Here is a 16,548-nt window from a genome sequence, read left to right as displayed (position 1 = left end):
GAGGTTGAGAGAAACTGAACCGAACTGTATTCATATTAGGCAATCTATATTGTTCTGATTGTAGAGTACATCATTTGATGGTGTAAAAGGCTAGAAGCTACTAAGCTTAACAGCAACAAATTAACATAACTAAACTGAACTCAATAAAACTGTAACGCTCAGTTGCTTGAAGAATCAATGAATGTCCCCACAAACCAATACGAGACTTTTCAGCGTGTTTTCTTCCTAAGAAAACTTCTCAGGAGGTCACGCATCCCAGAATTGCTCCAAGTCAAGCATGCTTAACTATAGAGTTCTTAAATTACGGACTACCAAAAAGTAGATACATCTTGTTGGTATAGGTAGTACACATTAATTCCTTTAAGCTATCCTCAACTATACAGTTCCATACCTGCACAGCCTCTGGATCCCTCTCGTTCGGGTGTTGATTCGACTCATTCATGTACCCCTCCCGCTGGAAGCCTACCAGGAGCTTTTTTACTGTCACAACCCCTCCCACCTTAGCGGTCTGAACTCCACACACTGGGCTTTATCTGGACTGGTGGTATAGCCCGGCCCACGTGCCAAAGGAATATCTACCACCTGCCCTTGTCAGTGCCCGAGATGTTACAAAAACCATAACTGATTCTGGTATATAGTGCTATAAGCATAGCACATATAAGTGAAAGTACTCATAAACTCAACGCCTTAAGGATTTGGGTTGAGATATGGTGTCGAACCCCCTTGTTGTGGGATTGTTGTTTAGGCCTATTCATGTGTGGAAGGTACTCTCCCCTAGTTGGACTCCTCTTAGTCGCTGCCCTACAATGGTATCAGAGCCAATGGTTGATTGGCCTGGGTGTAGGTATTTGGAGATGATGATTAGTGTTCGGGTTTGTAGGGTGCGCAAACACATGTTCTGGACCAAGAGACTGACCCACTCTTGGTTGGTAACCCCATAAATGCTCGAAAAAGATTTTGCTTGAAGGGAAGTTGACAATTGTAGAAGTTACACTTGAAGGGGAGATTGTTGGGAATTCAACCGTGAGTGATAAAAAGTCCTAAATTGGAAAAGAATGGGCTAAGCATTGTACATATAAGTGAAAGGACCCATAAACCCAATGTCCTAAGATTTTAGGTTTAGATGTGATATTGGACCCCTTTGTTGTGGGTTTGTCACTTGGACCCATTGATGTGTGGATATAATCTCCCCTAATTGGGCTCCCCCAGTGGCGTCCCAACAGAGCTATTTGGCACCTTTTTTTTAAGCTAAAAGCTACTTTTAAGCTAAATTTAGAAAGAAAGAAAAAAAGAGCGTACAAAATAAAGTAAAGGTTATTTGGTGATTATATAAAGTTGTTCGGATGGTTTTAAGGGAAGGAAGATAAAATAATTTATTACTAGAATAAATTATTACGGTAAAGAAAAATTTATAAATACAAGTTTAGAATAAAGGTAAAGTTGTAAAATAAATATGAGGAGTCAAAAAAGCTGACATACATCTTAAAAAAAAGCTCCTCTTAGGAGCTTTTAGCTTTTAGCTTTTTTCTTCATTGTAAAAAAAAAAAAAAACTTTATAATAAGAGCTTAACAAAAACATGTTTGGCTAATCTTATACTTTTAAAGAGAAGAGAAGCTAAAAATAAGATATGACAAACAGGCATTAAGCTCCCTGGCTGTGACAAAAACAGTAAGTATAACAATCCTAATTCTCAAGATATGTTAAATAGAGGTTTAAGTGAGACATTGTATGAATTTTGTAACTGTTACAATAATTCTAACAGTTAAATCATGAAATTGTCATAATAATGAATAGAGGGATACAATTCATGCCTAACAAGTCAATTAAGACCTAATAAGAGTATAAGTTGTGTTAAGAGACATAAATACCAAAATTGTGATAATCGGGGTATTTTGGTAATTTAACAAACTAGGTCTGAACTAAAATCTGTCAGTCTAGTAAAATTGTTTGGTGAATTTTAGGTACTTGAAGTATGTTTAATTTGATAAGAGGATGTGTAGGATAATTTAAAGAATTAGGTCAAAGATTAAGTATATTAAAAGTAAGCTTAAACTTTACAATTAAGCTTAATTCTTGGTCAAAATGAATTGTCTTGATTTCTTCCTTACATGTCACACATGATTCATCTAATTGCATGTAAGTTGGTCAAAAATTCAAGTGTGTGATGTGTAAAGTTAAAAATAATAAGAATTTAGTTACTTTATGTTTTGAAAATGTCAAAAATTGTGTTCTAAGCTTATTCACTATGCATAAGTCGGTTCCTTCATCTTCTCTTGCATTTCCACGCTGCATTTGTGAGTTGCACATGAGTGTGTCTTCATTTGGAAGCTAACTTAAAGGTTTGATAAATATCTTAAGTGATAAAAGTCAAAAAAGTAAAGAAACTTAAGCATTAAGTCTTTAAAAATTGTACAAGTGGTCATTCTTCTCTTTTCTTCTCATTTCATGTCATCTTCCTCGTCTTTCTTCTTCCTTGGCCGAAAGTTACATGGTGAGGAAAAGCTTGAAAGAACTTGATTTCTAGCCATTATTTCAAGAAACTTTCAACATGAAACAGATTCCTTGTGAGCAAAACCCCTCAATCTATACACTTGAAAGCTTTGTTTTGTGTGAGATATCTTCTCTTAAAGCTTGGATATAGTTGTTGTCCCCTTGTGTTTTGGATGAACTTTTGCTTGGTTTTTATGTTGGAAAAGCTTCAAAAGGAAGCTATACAAGGTATTTGATGTTAATTTTGTTGGTTGGAAAATGATTTCTAAACCTAGGATTTCCTTTGTTTGCATGAAGTTTCATGGATGTTTTGTGATGTTGTTTGAAGTGGTTTTTGTGTTGGAAATTGATGGATTAATCATTTAAAGTAAATAGATCATCAAAAGAGATTTGAAAATGGAAAGATAAATAACCTAACCCTAAGTGTATGCTTCGGCCATCATTAGGAAAATTAGGGTTTCATGTTGTGTTGAAGTTATTTAATGTTTGATTGATGATTTGAAGTTAAATCAAGTGAATATATGTTAAGAAAATGCAAAATGGATGACTTAACCTTTGATGTAAGATTCGGCCAAGCTTGAATAAATGTGAAGTGCATGTTTTTTTCATGATGCCTAAGTGAAGTTAAGGTTGTGATGTGATCAATTGGTGATTGAAATAAAGAAAACATAATGAATTGCATAAATCATTGTTTATACGTACATTCGGCCAAGACATGTTAAAGTAGAAGCTACGAAAGTCTAGCCATTGAGTTAAGATTTCCAACTCGTCTTCCCTCTTCATTAATAGAATTCCTACGACATCACTTTTTCTCTCTTGTCATGCGTTTCTGGTACCCTCTAAGGTCCTAGTGTCTACACTATGCTTCTCTTTTTTAACATATACCTAAGTTATAATTGACACATTAATAGCTCCCAAATTTAGTCACACGATGCCCTCAAGGTGAAAATGAGGAAACTAATTGCGTATGTCTTCATATAGCTCCCAAGTGTTCGCACAAGTAGGAAAATCTTGTGATACAACCCACTCCAAACCCAACAAGGTATACAAAAGAGACAAGCATAGAAGAATTTGGGCTGCTGACCCAAGCCCAAGTAGCAAGGTCTCCAATGCTGATAGCCCAAGTAGCAAAAGTGTTGCTGACTCAGCAAGTTTGTTACAACCGATTATGGGAACACAAGAGAACGTGGGTGAAGCATGGATAAATAACGTGGAGGAAGAAAGAGAATGGATATCCAGAATTTAGAGAGTGGAATTGATTCCTTGGGAGAGAGTGGAGCCTCTCCAACTGCTTCACAACTATCTTTCTTATTTTGCATTGCTGATTTCCCTTATCGCTGAGTTTATTGTTGTAAGAGGAGTTTAATTGGAATTGTTATCCAATTTGCCTCAGTAGTAAGTTTGGAGTTGCTTGGGTATTTGTAGTTATCTTTCTGTAATACATTTCTGGAAGCATTTTATATATAAAGCTGGGTTTGTTCTTCTTTTACTAAATCCTTGTTATATCTCTGTTGGTTCGTACCATCTTGCCATTGAGTTAAGACTTCCAACATGCTTTCCTTTGAGTATTTGGTATCCACCAGGGCAACAAAGGTAAGTTGCATCTTCAAATTTGCATTAAGACAAGTAGGCAGAGGCTGTGGCTTCAAAGAAAAGGAAGAGAAAAGAAAAAAGAGAGAAAATAGAAAAGAGTCAAAATGTAAAGTGTTCTGTATATTCTCTAATTAATACAAAAGATGAACAGCGCAATAAGATAAATATTGGAGCTGCACAGGACAGCTCAGCAATAAAGCAACAAAGGTAAGTTCTAGAATTAGTACACCTTACCTATTCTAGAAACTATTAATTGAGGTAAAAACCAAGCAGTAAAACTGCACCGAAAATACAAAAAGACTATAATATCCTTAATACACCCCCTCAAACTCATGGTGTGATGAAAACAGTGTTGAATCCAGAACCATGTGTTTGGTTCTAAGATCAGTGAAGCGTGCTGCAGACAGAGGTTTTGTAAATGTATCTGCAATCTGATCACAAGCTGGGACATGAGACACTTGAAGTTGCTTTGCAATGACTTTTTAACGAAGAAAGAAAATATCCAAGTCTGTATGTTTAGTCCTAGCATGTAAGACTGGATTATAGAAAAGAACAACAGCACTGAGATTGTCACAGAAAACAAGAGGAACTTGTGAATTAATTTGGAGTTCACATAGCAGAGATTGAATCCAAATCAATTCAGCAGCAGTCAAGGCTACACTCCTATACTCCGCTTCAGTGCTAGAACGAGCCATAAGACTTTGTTTCTTAGACCACCAAGAAATTAAATTAGATTCAAGCACCTGCAGTAGATATTCGATCATCAAGAACACTTCCCCAATCTGCATCACAAAATGCAGTCAGGGGCATGGCAGTAGTTGAATCAGTAGGACGGAGAACAAGACCAAAGGAAATGATGCCTTTAAGATATCCGAGAATTCTTTTAACAAGCTTCCAATGTTCTTCAAGGGGCTGGCTTATGAACTGACAAGCTTTGTTGTAATTTCGGGTCTTGTTAAAGTTGCATATTGTAAAGTACCCACAACAATTCCATATTGAAAAGGTTCTGAAAAATAATTAGCGCCATAACGAGAGAGCTTACAGTCTCCTGGCATAGGCGTAGAAATACCCTTTGCATCCATCATGTTAGTCTTTATTAGAAGATTGTTGATGTATTTTGATTGAGAAAGAAGAAGAGCACCTGAAGTGAGCTTTTTGACTTCAATACCAAGGAAATAGTCAAGCTCTCCAAGATCTTTAAGAGCAAACTGAGAATGAAGGTGAAAAATGAGCTGATGAATAAACTTAGCATCATTGCCAGTCACAATTACATCATCTACATAGACCAAAATGTAAATACAGTGAGTGGAAGTGTGAAGAATAAATAAAGATGAATCACAACAACTAGCTTTAAATCCAAACTGAAATAAAGTATCCTTGAGTTTATCAAACCAGGCCCTTTGCCTGTTTCAGGCAATAAAGAGCTTTGTGTAGTCTACAAACAAGAGTCTTGTTATGGGATTCAAACAATTTTTTAGGAGCTTTTGCTTTTCTTTTGGCAGCCTTCATAAATATATTATTTTATTAAAAATTAAAAAGCTAGCCTGCAAGCTTTTAGGTCAGGTTTTGCGTTAGTATACACCTCAAAAGAAAATTTTCCTTCTTTCAGAAATAATAGTCCTCTGTTTGATGGTCTTAAGGTGATGGAGAATCCTATTCATTGCATGTAGGTAACTCAGTGGCTACTAGTTTCTATTCCAGGAAAATAAATAAAATTCGTTAGTTTTGATGCTTTGGCCACGTAACAATAATATTAGAGACAATGGCAATTGGCTAGGCCAACCTAGTCAATGGCTCAGGAAAGTATTTGTAGATGGTGGCTGGTGTTTAAGAATATGCCTCCGGACCTATGTTATAGAGACAAGACTTGTCAAATTCTTCTTGGTAACCCCATGAATGCTCAAAAAAGTTGCCGCTTGATGGGAAATTGTTGGGAATTTATGAGTCGTGAAGTCTCGCATTGATCATATAAATAGAAGAACCCATGAACCCAATACCTTAAGGTTTTAAGTTGAGATGTTGAATTCACTTATTGTGGTCAATTGTTGTTTAGCTCATTGGTGATGGTCTCCTCTCCATAAGCTTTCTCTAGACTCACCTGCAGTGGTATCAGAACCTCTATGACCAAGTAGTATAGAATTCCATCCTTATTGTGCCCATTCTTCTGATAAATATTGTGGAAAATCTTCCTAACACATGATACGTGAGCTTGTGGAGCTCTTGCATGAGGGTTTGCGCTAGAAATGTAATATAAGAACCATTCATGTGCCTTGTCAAGCAACCAATTCTCCCAAAAACTTAAGCTATTAGATGAAGGCACATATATTTTTTATTATTTTTATATTTTTAGCAGTTGTCATTGTCAGAATCTGTTTTCCAACGAGTTTGAGTGAGTATCCATCTTGCCCTTGTGTTGACCATTCAAACTTCCCAAATCGAGAGCTTTGATATCGGTTGATAGATCACAAACAATCAAACACACAATTAAGGATGGATGATACGGTTGTGCCGATAAATAAATCTGAAAGGGTATATAAGGGGAAGAAAAGTAAGGGATTACAGCCCCACTAATAATTGCTAAGTCAGCATCAATTGGTTAGAGGGAAATCAAGTGGTTAAAGTCACACGGATGGCATCACAGGAGGTTGGTTACTAATAGCAAAGGGTGGATCATTACGGAATCATCTTGGGAAGTTAACACTTGGTTTTGCGAGAGATTAAAGGCCTGTTTGATTGTGTTTTGATTTTTTTGTTCTTAAAATTGTTTTGTAGAATAATTATGAAAACAGTTGTTTTCTATGTTTTTTTTGTTTTGAAAGTTAAAAACCAAAACAGAAAACAAAAACAACTTAGAGTTCTCTAAATTAGATTCTGAAAACAAAAAAATAGTTACAATTTTTTAATTATTTTTTTTACAAAACAGGCCTTACCAAATGAGTTTTTTTGTTTTTTTGTTCTGAAAACTAAAAAACTGCATTTAAAAACAGTAATCAAACAGAGCCTCAAGGTTCTCCAATTGCTCTAAACCTATCTTGGGTTATTCTGCAAATTTCCTTTCCATTGTTCTTTTTATTGTAATCTTTTCCAATTTTATGTTGTAACCGATACTTAACTATATTGTAAATTTGAGGAGATTTTGGTTTATAATACAATTCAATAGTTCATTATTGTTCAATGTTTATGAATTCAGTGATGGAACTTAACTAATTGGTATCAAAGCTTCCGATCTAGGAGCTCTGTGAACCATGGCCACACTAAGAAGAGAGAATTCAGAAGATGATTTAAAAAGAAAGAAAAAAAAAATTGTTGGGCCTGGATAAAGCTCTGCAACACTTAAAGGATCGCCTGAGACCTGGAAGGGAAGTCCCCGAGTTCTATGGAGAAGACGATGAAGCTTAGGGATGGCTAATCTATCTGGAAAAATATTTCCAGTCAAAAAGAATTCTTGACGATGAGAAGTTGACAAAGGCTGTTAAGGGGCTTAGAGGACGTGTGTTCAGTTGGCATGAAACAGAGACCATTGGAGAGAAACAAGAGAATGACACGGAGGCTGTCGAAACCCCAAAAGGGGGGCAACAAAGGGGAATCCATGGCAATAGACAAAAATCAGCCACTCGATTTGGCAATGACAAAGCACGAGGAAGAAGTGATCGTGACGAAAGGTGAAAAATTTGGCAATCAAAGGAAGTCGTAATGTGGGAGAACCAGTCACATCACCACTAGCGGTGGTTGTTGACCCACCTCCATCACCAGATCCGCCAGATTTAATTCTTCTTGCAGGGGTGCAGGGTGTTGTGCATTGCAACCAAGGAGGAAGAAAATTGATGCAAATTAGAGGGGGGAAGATTCATCACAATTCAACAATGGACGTAAGCAACTAAGTAAACAATTGAATGAGGAACAAGCTAGGTCAAGTTTACAAGAATACAGCCAAATGGGTCAGGCCCAAAAGGTTTCTAATGTCCAAAAAATTATGGATTTGTAATGTATGTAATCAATGCATTCCAGACATCGTTAGCTGGTGAGATACCCATGTACATCTTCTACTTTAGCCCATCCTTTTTCGCTAGGCTTCCACACTATAGCCATATATTTTCTGATTCCTTCAAGGACATCACTCGTTGCCACTCCATGACCAGCCGCCACATCAAAAGCTCAAAATTAGGACTGCCATAACCTTCCCATCGAGGACGAGATTGACAAGAAGCTCAAAATCAAGAAGCGGGAGGACGATCTCAAAAAGGGGAAAAGATAGGTACAACGATCGTCACGTGTTATGCCAAAGGGGAGACCATTATCGCCCGCACTAGCCGATGGATCGACTTCAAAAAAAGTTTACAAGATCATGGAACTCGAGATTTGGTTGAAAAGATCATTATTCAAACTTTAGATTTCTTCATGTAGCCAGTTGCAAAAGAGTAATGGGATTCCAATGGAAGATATTATCTTTCGCATGTAAGAGAGTCCCTACATTTCAAAACGTGTTTGAGTTTGCCTTGATGGCTAAGTCACTGGGGGTTTCGGGGCTCTTGAGCCTTTAAGGGATTGAGCATTTATCTCGCATGTAATAGGTCCAGATCATAAATCCCCCAGCTTGCTGCTTATGCTGTAGGCATGAGGAGCGAGATGTATTCTTCATGCAAGATGCACTGTTTATGAGAGATGTTGATTTGTGGCGAGATATCGCCACGTATTCTTAACATTTGCACTTGAGAGGGTTTTGGTAATCCATCATTTCGCCGCTTAAGAAATGGCTGATAAGATTTTAACTTGTTAGAAGCATAAAATGCAGCCTTTATTACGTGTGGGTTAATGTATTAACCCTTTGGTCTTCTGCTGACACGTGTCACACTTTGCTGTAAAACTATTTCACTTTGGTGTGCTTTTATGCATATACCCTTTGGTTACTTTTCGTAAGTTAAACTTCAGGGTTTTGGAGGGAACGTTACGTGTTGCCTTTCGTTACATGTTTGCAAGTAAGCTGCTTACAGTGTTTCCTGTGAAGAACTCTACTGCACTTTAGCATAATTCGACTATAAATACCAAGTATTTTCTTCTTCTTTTTCCTTCATTCGCTTGCATTTCTGGAAATCTTCTGAATATCTGAGTGTTTGAAGTTTTGTGTTTTCATTTGCATTCTTGTTGAGAAGTTCGTTCTTCCTAGGCATTTTGTGTTTCTGGTTTTGTGTTTTGTGAAGAGTTTTCTAACCGTTTGAGAAAATGTCTGATGAACACTCTTTTTCTGCATTTTTTAGAATGGCTGAAAGGTCAGACTCCACGAGCCCATAACCTAGACCGTTTCCTAGGCGTAGGTCTTCCAGGTCGATTAGTACTAGAGAATGGTGATTAACAGGCGAGGGCATTTCCCCCTAGAAAAAGGTTGAGATTGAGGAGACTCTTCCTCCTTCCTTGAAGGGTTATAAAGGTCGATCATCATTGCGGGACTCTTAAGTCAAGGTTTTCATGGGTTGATCATCACCATGGGGACAAGGTGAAACTTTGGGGGGAAGTATTGATACGATACCTCCATTTAGAGTATATGGTAGAAGAGTGGGGCTAATGTTGAAATCAATTTAGTTGTTGTGTCACCATAAAGGCCGTTACGGTGAATGGAAGGAATATTTGGAAGGGCAATTTTGTTAGCAACTATGTTAGAGGAAATGAGACGGAGGACAAGTGAACACACATCACACATTAGCATAAACAGAGAGGTTATTTTCAAAAGAAGCAGGCTGGAATTTGGAAACTTTGGATGGGAGATCTCAACACCTCTTGAGTATGTTGAATAATAATTTCCTTTGGTTCGTAGCAGTAGCCATTGCTGAGTTTTTTCTTCTTATTTCTGTATCTCGGCAACTTGTAGTTCTTTTTCTTAACCAATATACAGAAAAATCCAGAATTGATTCTGGGCCAAAAGCTTCCTTGTGTTCTTTTCTATCTCTATTATCTGATCAGGTTGTATCACAGACAAAAGTATCAAGTAAGTGGAACTACAGTCAATATATGACTTAACTCACTTTGACAAGTCTGTAACTAGTTGGTGCATAGCCATGCATCTTGAGTCTTGACCCAAGATAACACCAACTAAGCTAGACAATGGATTTCATGAGTTTTATTTGCATACCACAGTAGCCAGTACTCATCCAATAAGAATGGAGTAAAAAAAGGATGGGGAAAAGGTCTAACAAAGAAGCAGCTGCATAAGAAATATAGCATAATTAAGCAGACAAAGAAAAGTGAAACAAAAAGCATCTAATATCAACATCACCTTTAATCCAAACTAGTTGGGGTCCGTGGTCAACTAGTTTAGGATAAAGGTGCTACAAAAAATAAATAAAATTAATCCAGTCATCAATGAGAAGAAGCTCCTATTAATAGACAAAATACAGCAATAAATGCAAATCCTCCACAGATAAGATAATGAGAATTTGAAAAAGAATAGCCTTACATCTTCTAGCCAAGACAAACCACAGTTTAATCCAGAAAACTCTAGTTTTGCATTAGCTACCTCAGATGAACCACACCTCAATCTGTCACCATATATCAAGGCATTTGACAAATCCATAATCCCCTGACACATGCGGTACTGTATATATTTTAACTTAGTAAGTGACGATGATAGAGAATGAAGAAAAAAGAAAAACCAAAGTTTGAAATCTAATGTGTAGTGGCTGCAGCATACTTGACTCTGTAAAGCTGAAATTGCCTGAGGATGTGCTTCTGAGAGCCTACAAAACAAACTTATCCCCATGCCATTTTCTCGGGCCTCTGTACTCTATGAATTGTCAGGTACAAAATTTCAAATACGGAAATATCAGTGAAAGTTGTATCCACTTAATATTATTTACGAATCATCCAAATTGTACAGTTTAATTAAAATATATGGACCTAGCTCAATAATTTTCTTAGATAAGACGGTTCCCATATATATATATATATGGGGAGGGATCTTTTGACTCCGGTGTAAAATTTAGAAGTCTTACTACTCATCTCAGCCATTGATTTCCACCCATTTAATGGTTATAGTTTATTTGAAATTAATAATTAATTAATTTGTATAACTCAATAAACTATAACCGTTAGATGGACGGAAATCAACGGTTGAGATGGAGAATAAGACTTCTAAGTCTTACACCAGAGTCAAGAGATCCCTATCCTATGTATATATATATATATATATTTACAATACCAATTAAACAATATGAAAGTATTTTCCAAGGTTCCTATTGTTTTCAAATGCTACACTAACAATTCTAACTAATTCTAACAAAACAGTAAGTATAGGAATACCTTATTTAATGTGACGAATAGTTAAGAGGCATACCTGGACAATTGGGGGGAGTTGATAATGATCCCCAACAAGTACAAACATCGAAGCAAATGTTAGAGGGCCCAAGGACACCTGCAATGGAAATATTTGCAACATAATTACGTACAAATGAATAATTGATTTCTTTTTCTTAATTCTTACTATTTTACATATCCGGATAAATAAGGAAGGTTGTGTTAGGCAGTCAGCAACAAACATGCACTTTGTCAAATCTTCATTATATTGATCAATGATACAATAGTATTAATGCTAGATCATAACACACTGTATGGCTCAAGTACAACACTAAATAAGCTACAAGATGTATGAGCAATTCAGCACTTATATGCAGTGTGAAATAGGCAAGGATTCTCACATTTACTAGGATGGATGGTGGTAAAGAAGTTAATCCATGGGAGTAGAATTCCTATTTCCCCAAAGCTGTGCCATAGATTATGATTGGAGGTCAGCCCCATCAAACTATAAAGCGAAAGTCAGAAAGCTTTGTCCTCCAGCTCCCTTTCGTCTGGATTTCCCTCAGCTGAGTCTCCATCGCTTTCATCCTCTCCACAAATAATAAGTGGAACTGCTTGTTCTAGCACACATGCCTAGGTTGAAATTTTTCTTCACAATTGAAGCATAATCCACTCTTCATCTTGTTACAGGTCAATGAGCTAATTCTCGATCAATTATTCATCTTATAGGGCCACCAACCAAATCCTCCTGTAGTGGGCTGTTCCGAGGAGTTGACCACAACCAATTCCACTAGAAAGTTCATCTTGATCTTCCTCTTTTGCTCGTGACGTTCTTTTCCTTGACCAATTGTGCTAGGTACATAAAATTCACTAGAGCTTTGACATGGTGCAACTTCAACTCAGCAGTTGCGAAGGTCATTCAACCATACACCATGGAGCATCTCCTCGTCAACATGGCAAATGGGTCCAGGCTCTCGCTCAAATTTCTCTTCGTACTCTGCAGCCAAACTCGTTTAACAAAAGTTGAGAAATACCTCGTATGAGTTTTGAGCCATGGAGTGTTGGACCTTGTGCAATATTATATCTCGAAACATGGCCCAATTTGCGTCTCTGGTGCAGCTTTCGTACAATTGATGCCAATTGAGTGTTATGCCTTCCAATGCCAATATCACCGCCAATAGTCACTTCTATTCACTTGTAAAGAATCAATTGAACCCAAAAGCTCAAGCTGTTGGGAGAGGCTATATTAATTATTTTTATATATCTCTAACACGCCCCTTCACAAGGGAGCCCATTAGGCTTGAAAGGTGGATGATGCATCAGGCTCAGCCTACCTGTGCTAAAAAATTTCATAAAGAAAATGGAGGGCGACGAGGATCGAACCCAGGACACTGAGGCTCTGACACCATGTAAAGAACCAATTCAACCCAAAAGTTTAAGCTGTTGAGTGAGGCTACATTAATGGTTTTTATATATCTCTAACATCACTAATATGTTCATCGAAGATGGGTAACCTGTATGTGTCATCTTCGTTGAAGATGGGTAACTCCAAATAGCGTCCCCGATCATCCCTTGTTTCAAGAATCCTTTCAAATCTTCCATTTGTTTCCTCATTCCCATTCAATTCTCCAGGTGTCTCATTCTCTGGATTCCTATCAGTCTTATCGTCTATCTCTCGGTGAGTTTCGTTCAAAATCGCTCCTCGGAGTTGTAAGAGATCCTCCCGACGTTCCTCAACTATGCGGAACCGACCTTCTCTCGCTGCAATCCACTATGTCAACCTTTTCTCTAACGTTACAAATTGAGCATGCATCATTGTAAAGAACCAATTCAACCCAAAAACTTAAGCTGTTAGGTGATAGTTTTTTTAATGGTTTATACTATTTTTTAACACGTCCCCTCACACGAGAGCCCACTGGGCTTAAAGGTTGGACAATGCACAGGCCCACCTACCTGTGCTAAGAAACTCCACAAGACTTAATTAATTATTAGTTAAATAGGGGGCGGTGAGGATCGAACCTGTGACACTGAGGCTCTGATACCATGTAAAGAACCAATTCAACCCAAAAACTTAAACTGTTGGGTGAGGGTCTTTTTGATGGTTCGCATGATGACCATTCATAACTCTCTGATAAGAAGCTATGATACCAGGATCAATAATATTGATCATTGTATTCTGGTATCAGAGTGATGCCAAAATGGAATATGGAACAAATAAACTGATGAAAACGAAAATAAAAGGATAGTTTCAAAACATTTGAGAGGCTTTGATCTCTCCTATACTTTCATCCATTAACAAGTTATCCCTCACAATCTCCCTTCTCTCTCCTTTAAGCAACCTTTTCCACTAAAAATCTATTCCCCCTCTCCATTAGATCCCTTGGGGTTACGCCTATGGTACACCCTCGAGATTGGTGGTTGCATAACAATCTCAAAGAAGAAATTTCCATATTGACAATGAGAGATATCAAAGGCTTGTGAGGAAGTTGATATACCTAATTCATGGGCATCAGGATATCGGGTTTTTAGTTGGTGGTGCAAGTCAATTCATGAACAAATTGTACGAGAAGCATTTAGAGGTAATGCACAAAATATTTAGGTATTTTAAAATAACCTTTGGTAAGGGATTATTTTGACTTTCATTTTGCAAGTCAAATGTCGACTAGGCCGATTTAGTGGTTTATATGAGGTGTACTACGGACTAGTGCACTTTTGTATGGGGAAACTTAATAACTTTGAGACACGGATAACAATTCGTGGTTGCGAGTAGTCCAAAGGTAGAATTCCATGCTCTAGCACTTGGAAAATGTGAAATAATGTGGATATGGAAGCTCCTCAAGGAATTACATCTAACTTTTTACTTGCCAATGTTAAACTTTGATAAGATGACAACAATTGGGATAGGAGAAGAACAACTCAAGCCTTATTGAATTATATTATGTCTCCATTGGTTTGTTTGTAAAGAACCAATTCAACTTATACTCTAACATATTAGTCAAGTGTATTTCTCTGTGTGAGCACCAGTATTCAAATATTAGTTTTATCCTCTCTATTTTGCTTCCATGTTTAGTCTGATGATGGGCCATGGGCCTAAAAGTAGTGAATTAGTTAGTTTGTTATAGAATTATTCTAGAATATTCCTAAAATATAGGATAATAGGTAGGCAGTGTGGTAGGTGAGGGGGGTTTTGGAAAATGATCTCTTGGGATCTCTTTGGCCTAGGTATTTTGGCTTGAGAGTGAGTGAGGTCTTTTGGTGTTTATTTTCTGCATTTTATTTTGTATTAGTGTATATAAAAAGAGGCTATACCTCCATTGTTAATGAATTTAGTAGTGTCTTTTTCTGGGTTCCATCAACTTGGTATGAGAGCACTTTCGATCTAGGGGTGCTTTCTGGTCCAGATCCAACAAAAAAAAGGAAAAAAAAAATCGAGCAACAGATCCAGATCTGATACAATGGTTCCAACATTTTATGGAGAAAGAGACGATGCTTGGGGATGGCAAAATGCTATGGATCAACATTTTCAAGAAAAACAAATAAAGGAAAAAGATGAACAATTGGCAGAAACTCTGAAGGGGCTTAAAGGATGTGCGTTCTACTGGTCTAGGCTTTGGAATCTTAACAATCCTAATGCAAAATTGTGGGATTTTACCAAAGCATTTATAATTAAATATCTACCTGAGATTTGTGTGGTAAACGAAGAAGAACGACGCAAAGATGAAGAACCAGATCGCGAAGCAGAAAAACCAATCAGCGAAGAAGATAAGGAAACAGTGACGTACAAAAAAAAAAGTAGAGGCTGACAAAGAACAACAAGAAGACGATGCAGAAGAAGAAGAAGAATCCAATGAAAAGACAAAGGAAGGAAAATTGCAGAAAATGAAGAAGAAGAAGAAGTGCAAGACGATGAAGAAGATCACGAGGAACAAGAAGATGTTGAGGTAGAAATGCACTTGCATGCAGTGGCAGATTTGCGGAAAGAGATGAGATCGATGCAAAAGATGGAGGAACATGATGTGGGGCTGGAAAGGTGTGGAGCTGCACCAGACCAAAGCGAATATGGGGCTGGAGTTGAATATCCATCACGATCAGCTTTGTCATATGGGACCAATACCCATTCTGATATGTGGCCCTCTCTGGTTAATTATTTAGCACACAAAGTGCTAAGGAAAATGGGCCTAAGTAAAACAATTGGGCTAGGAGGAAAGGGAAATAATGGATCTTCAATTGGGCAACCTTCAAAGACCAATGTGATAGACCAAGAGGAAAATTCGATAAACAGGCCCAACATTCAGGAAACCCGTAATAGGCCAACCAGCTTAGGCCCAAACAATATTAGCACAGCAAATGGGGTCCTAACTAATATTAGCACATCAAATGGTCTTGGTGTGATTGAAACCCTTCAAACAAAAGGGTCTGTAGTTGCATTCCAATAAGAGAGATAGAAATAGCAGCCCTAACGCTAATAGTGGAGCACGCTTCAGAGGGTTGCTGCCGGAGGAGCTTATTGACAAAGGTCGAAGAGATTTATACTTTGAATGTGAGGCACCTTCTTCAACAAACCAGGTCTCCCATAGCCAGCACATCCATGCCATGTTGGTGGGAATCTGCACCCTGGAGCTTAAAGGGAGAGGGCAGCTCTGCGAAAGTAAAGTCATGGAGAACAATGAAACTCTTTGGTTGAGCGTCCTCGGTATGGGGGATGCTGCACTGATAGCAACTAGAAGGGCTCCATTCCCACAAGGTCTCGGATTGGAGAATACTAATGTTGTAACACAGCGTGGTTTTGTTCCTATGGATGAGCTCATGCAAGTAATTGATGCAAATGGGAATCTAAATATGATGCCTCGTTTATATTGTTTTGGTGATACCAATGGCAAGATGAAGCTTGCACATGATGCCAGCGCACAAGGAAATTCAGTGGTTGAACAAGTCATTGGAAGAGATCAAGTGCTGAACCATTTAATCATACCAGCTGCCTGTTTCACTCATCCTGTAATCAGCATGGTTGGATTGACTGAGCCTCAAGCTAGGGAGAAAGGTGAAAAGGAGGGTTGTGACGTTGGGGTTGCCAATACAAGTTTTAAAGCTAACACAATGGTCTTAGCACAAAAGGAAGGGGAAGGTCTTGCCAAGTTAAGGGGTGAGAAATTAAATCTGCCAATGTGGTCAAGGTGCTT

The 16,548-nt window shown here is 37.8% G+C and overlaps 1 protein-coding gene across 1 annotated transcript in view; it reads right to left on the bottom strand.

Annotated features, from left to right (window-relative positions):
- Positions 1-16,548, bottom strand: part of LOC133313818 (DNA replication ATP-dependent helicase/nuclease JHS1) — a 61,744-nt gene that overhangs the window by 10,061 nt on the left and 35,135 nt on the right. Inside the window, exons 27-29 of the mRNA XM_061515220.1 lie at positions 11,409-11,486; positions 10,767-10,859; positions 10,533-10,670 (exon numbers count right to left, since the gene is read on the bottom strand). Of these exons, the coding sequence (XP_061371204.1) occupies positions 10,533-10,670; positions 10,767-10,859; positions 11,409-11,486 (309 nt within the window). The remainder of the gene's footprint in view (positions 1-10,532; positions 10,671-10,766; positions 10,860-11,408; positions 11,487-16,548) is intronic.

Source organism: Gastrolobium bilobum, unplaced genomic scaffold (genome assembly GCF_033153095.1).
Source record: "Gastrolobium bilobum isolate Gb01-03AN ecotype WA unplaced genomic scaffold, APGP_CSIRO_Gbil_v1 utg27207, whole genome shotgun sequence".
Lineage (NCBI taxonomy): Eukaryota > Viridiplantae > Streptophyta > Magnoliopsida > Fabales > Fabaceae > Gastrolobium > Gastrolobium bilobum.
The sequence above is the reverse complement of the archived record's forward strand: the minus strand, read 5'-3'. Positions and strand labels throughout refer to the sequence as shown.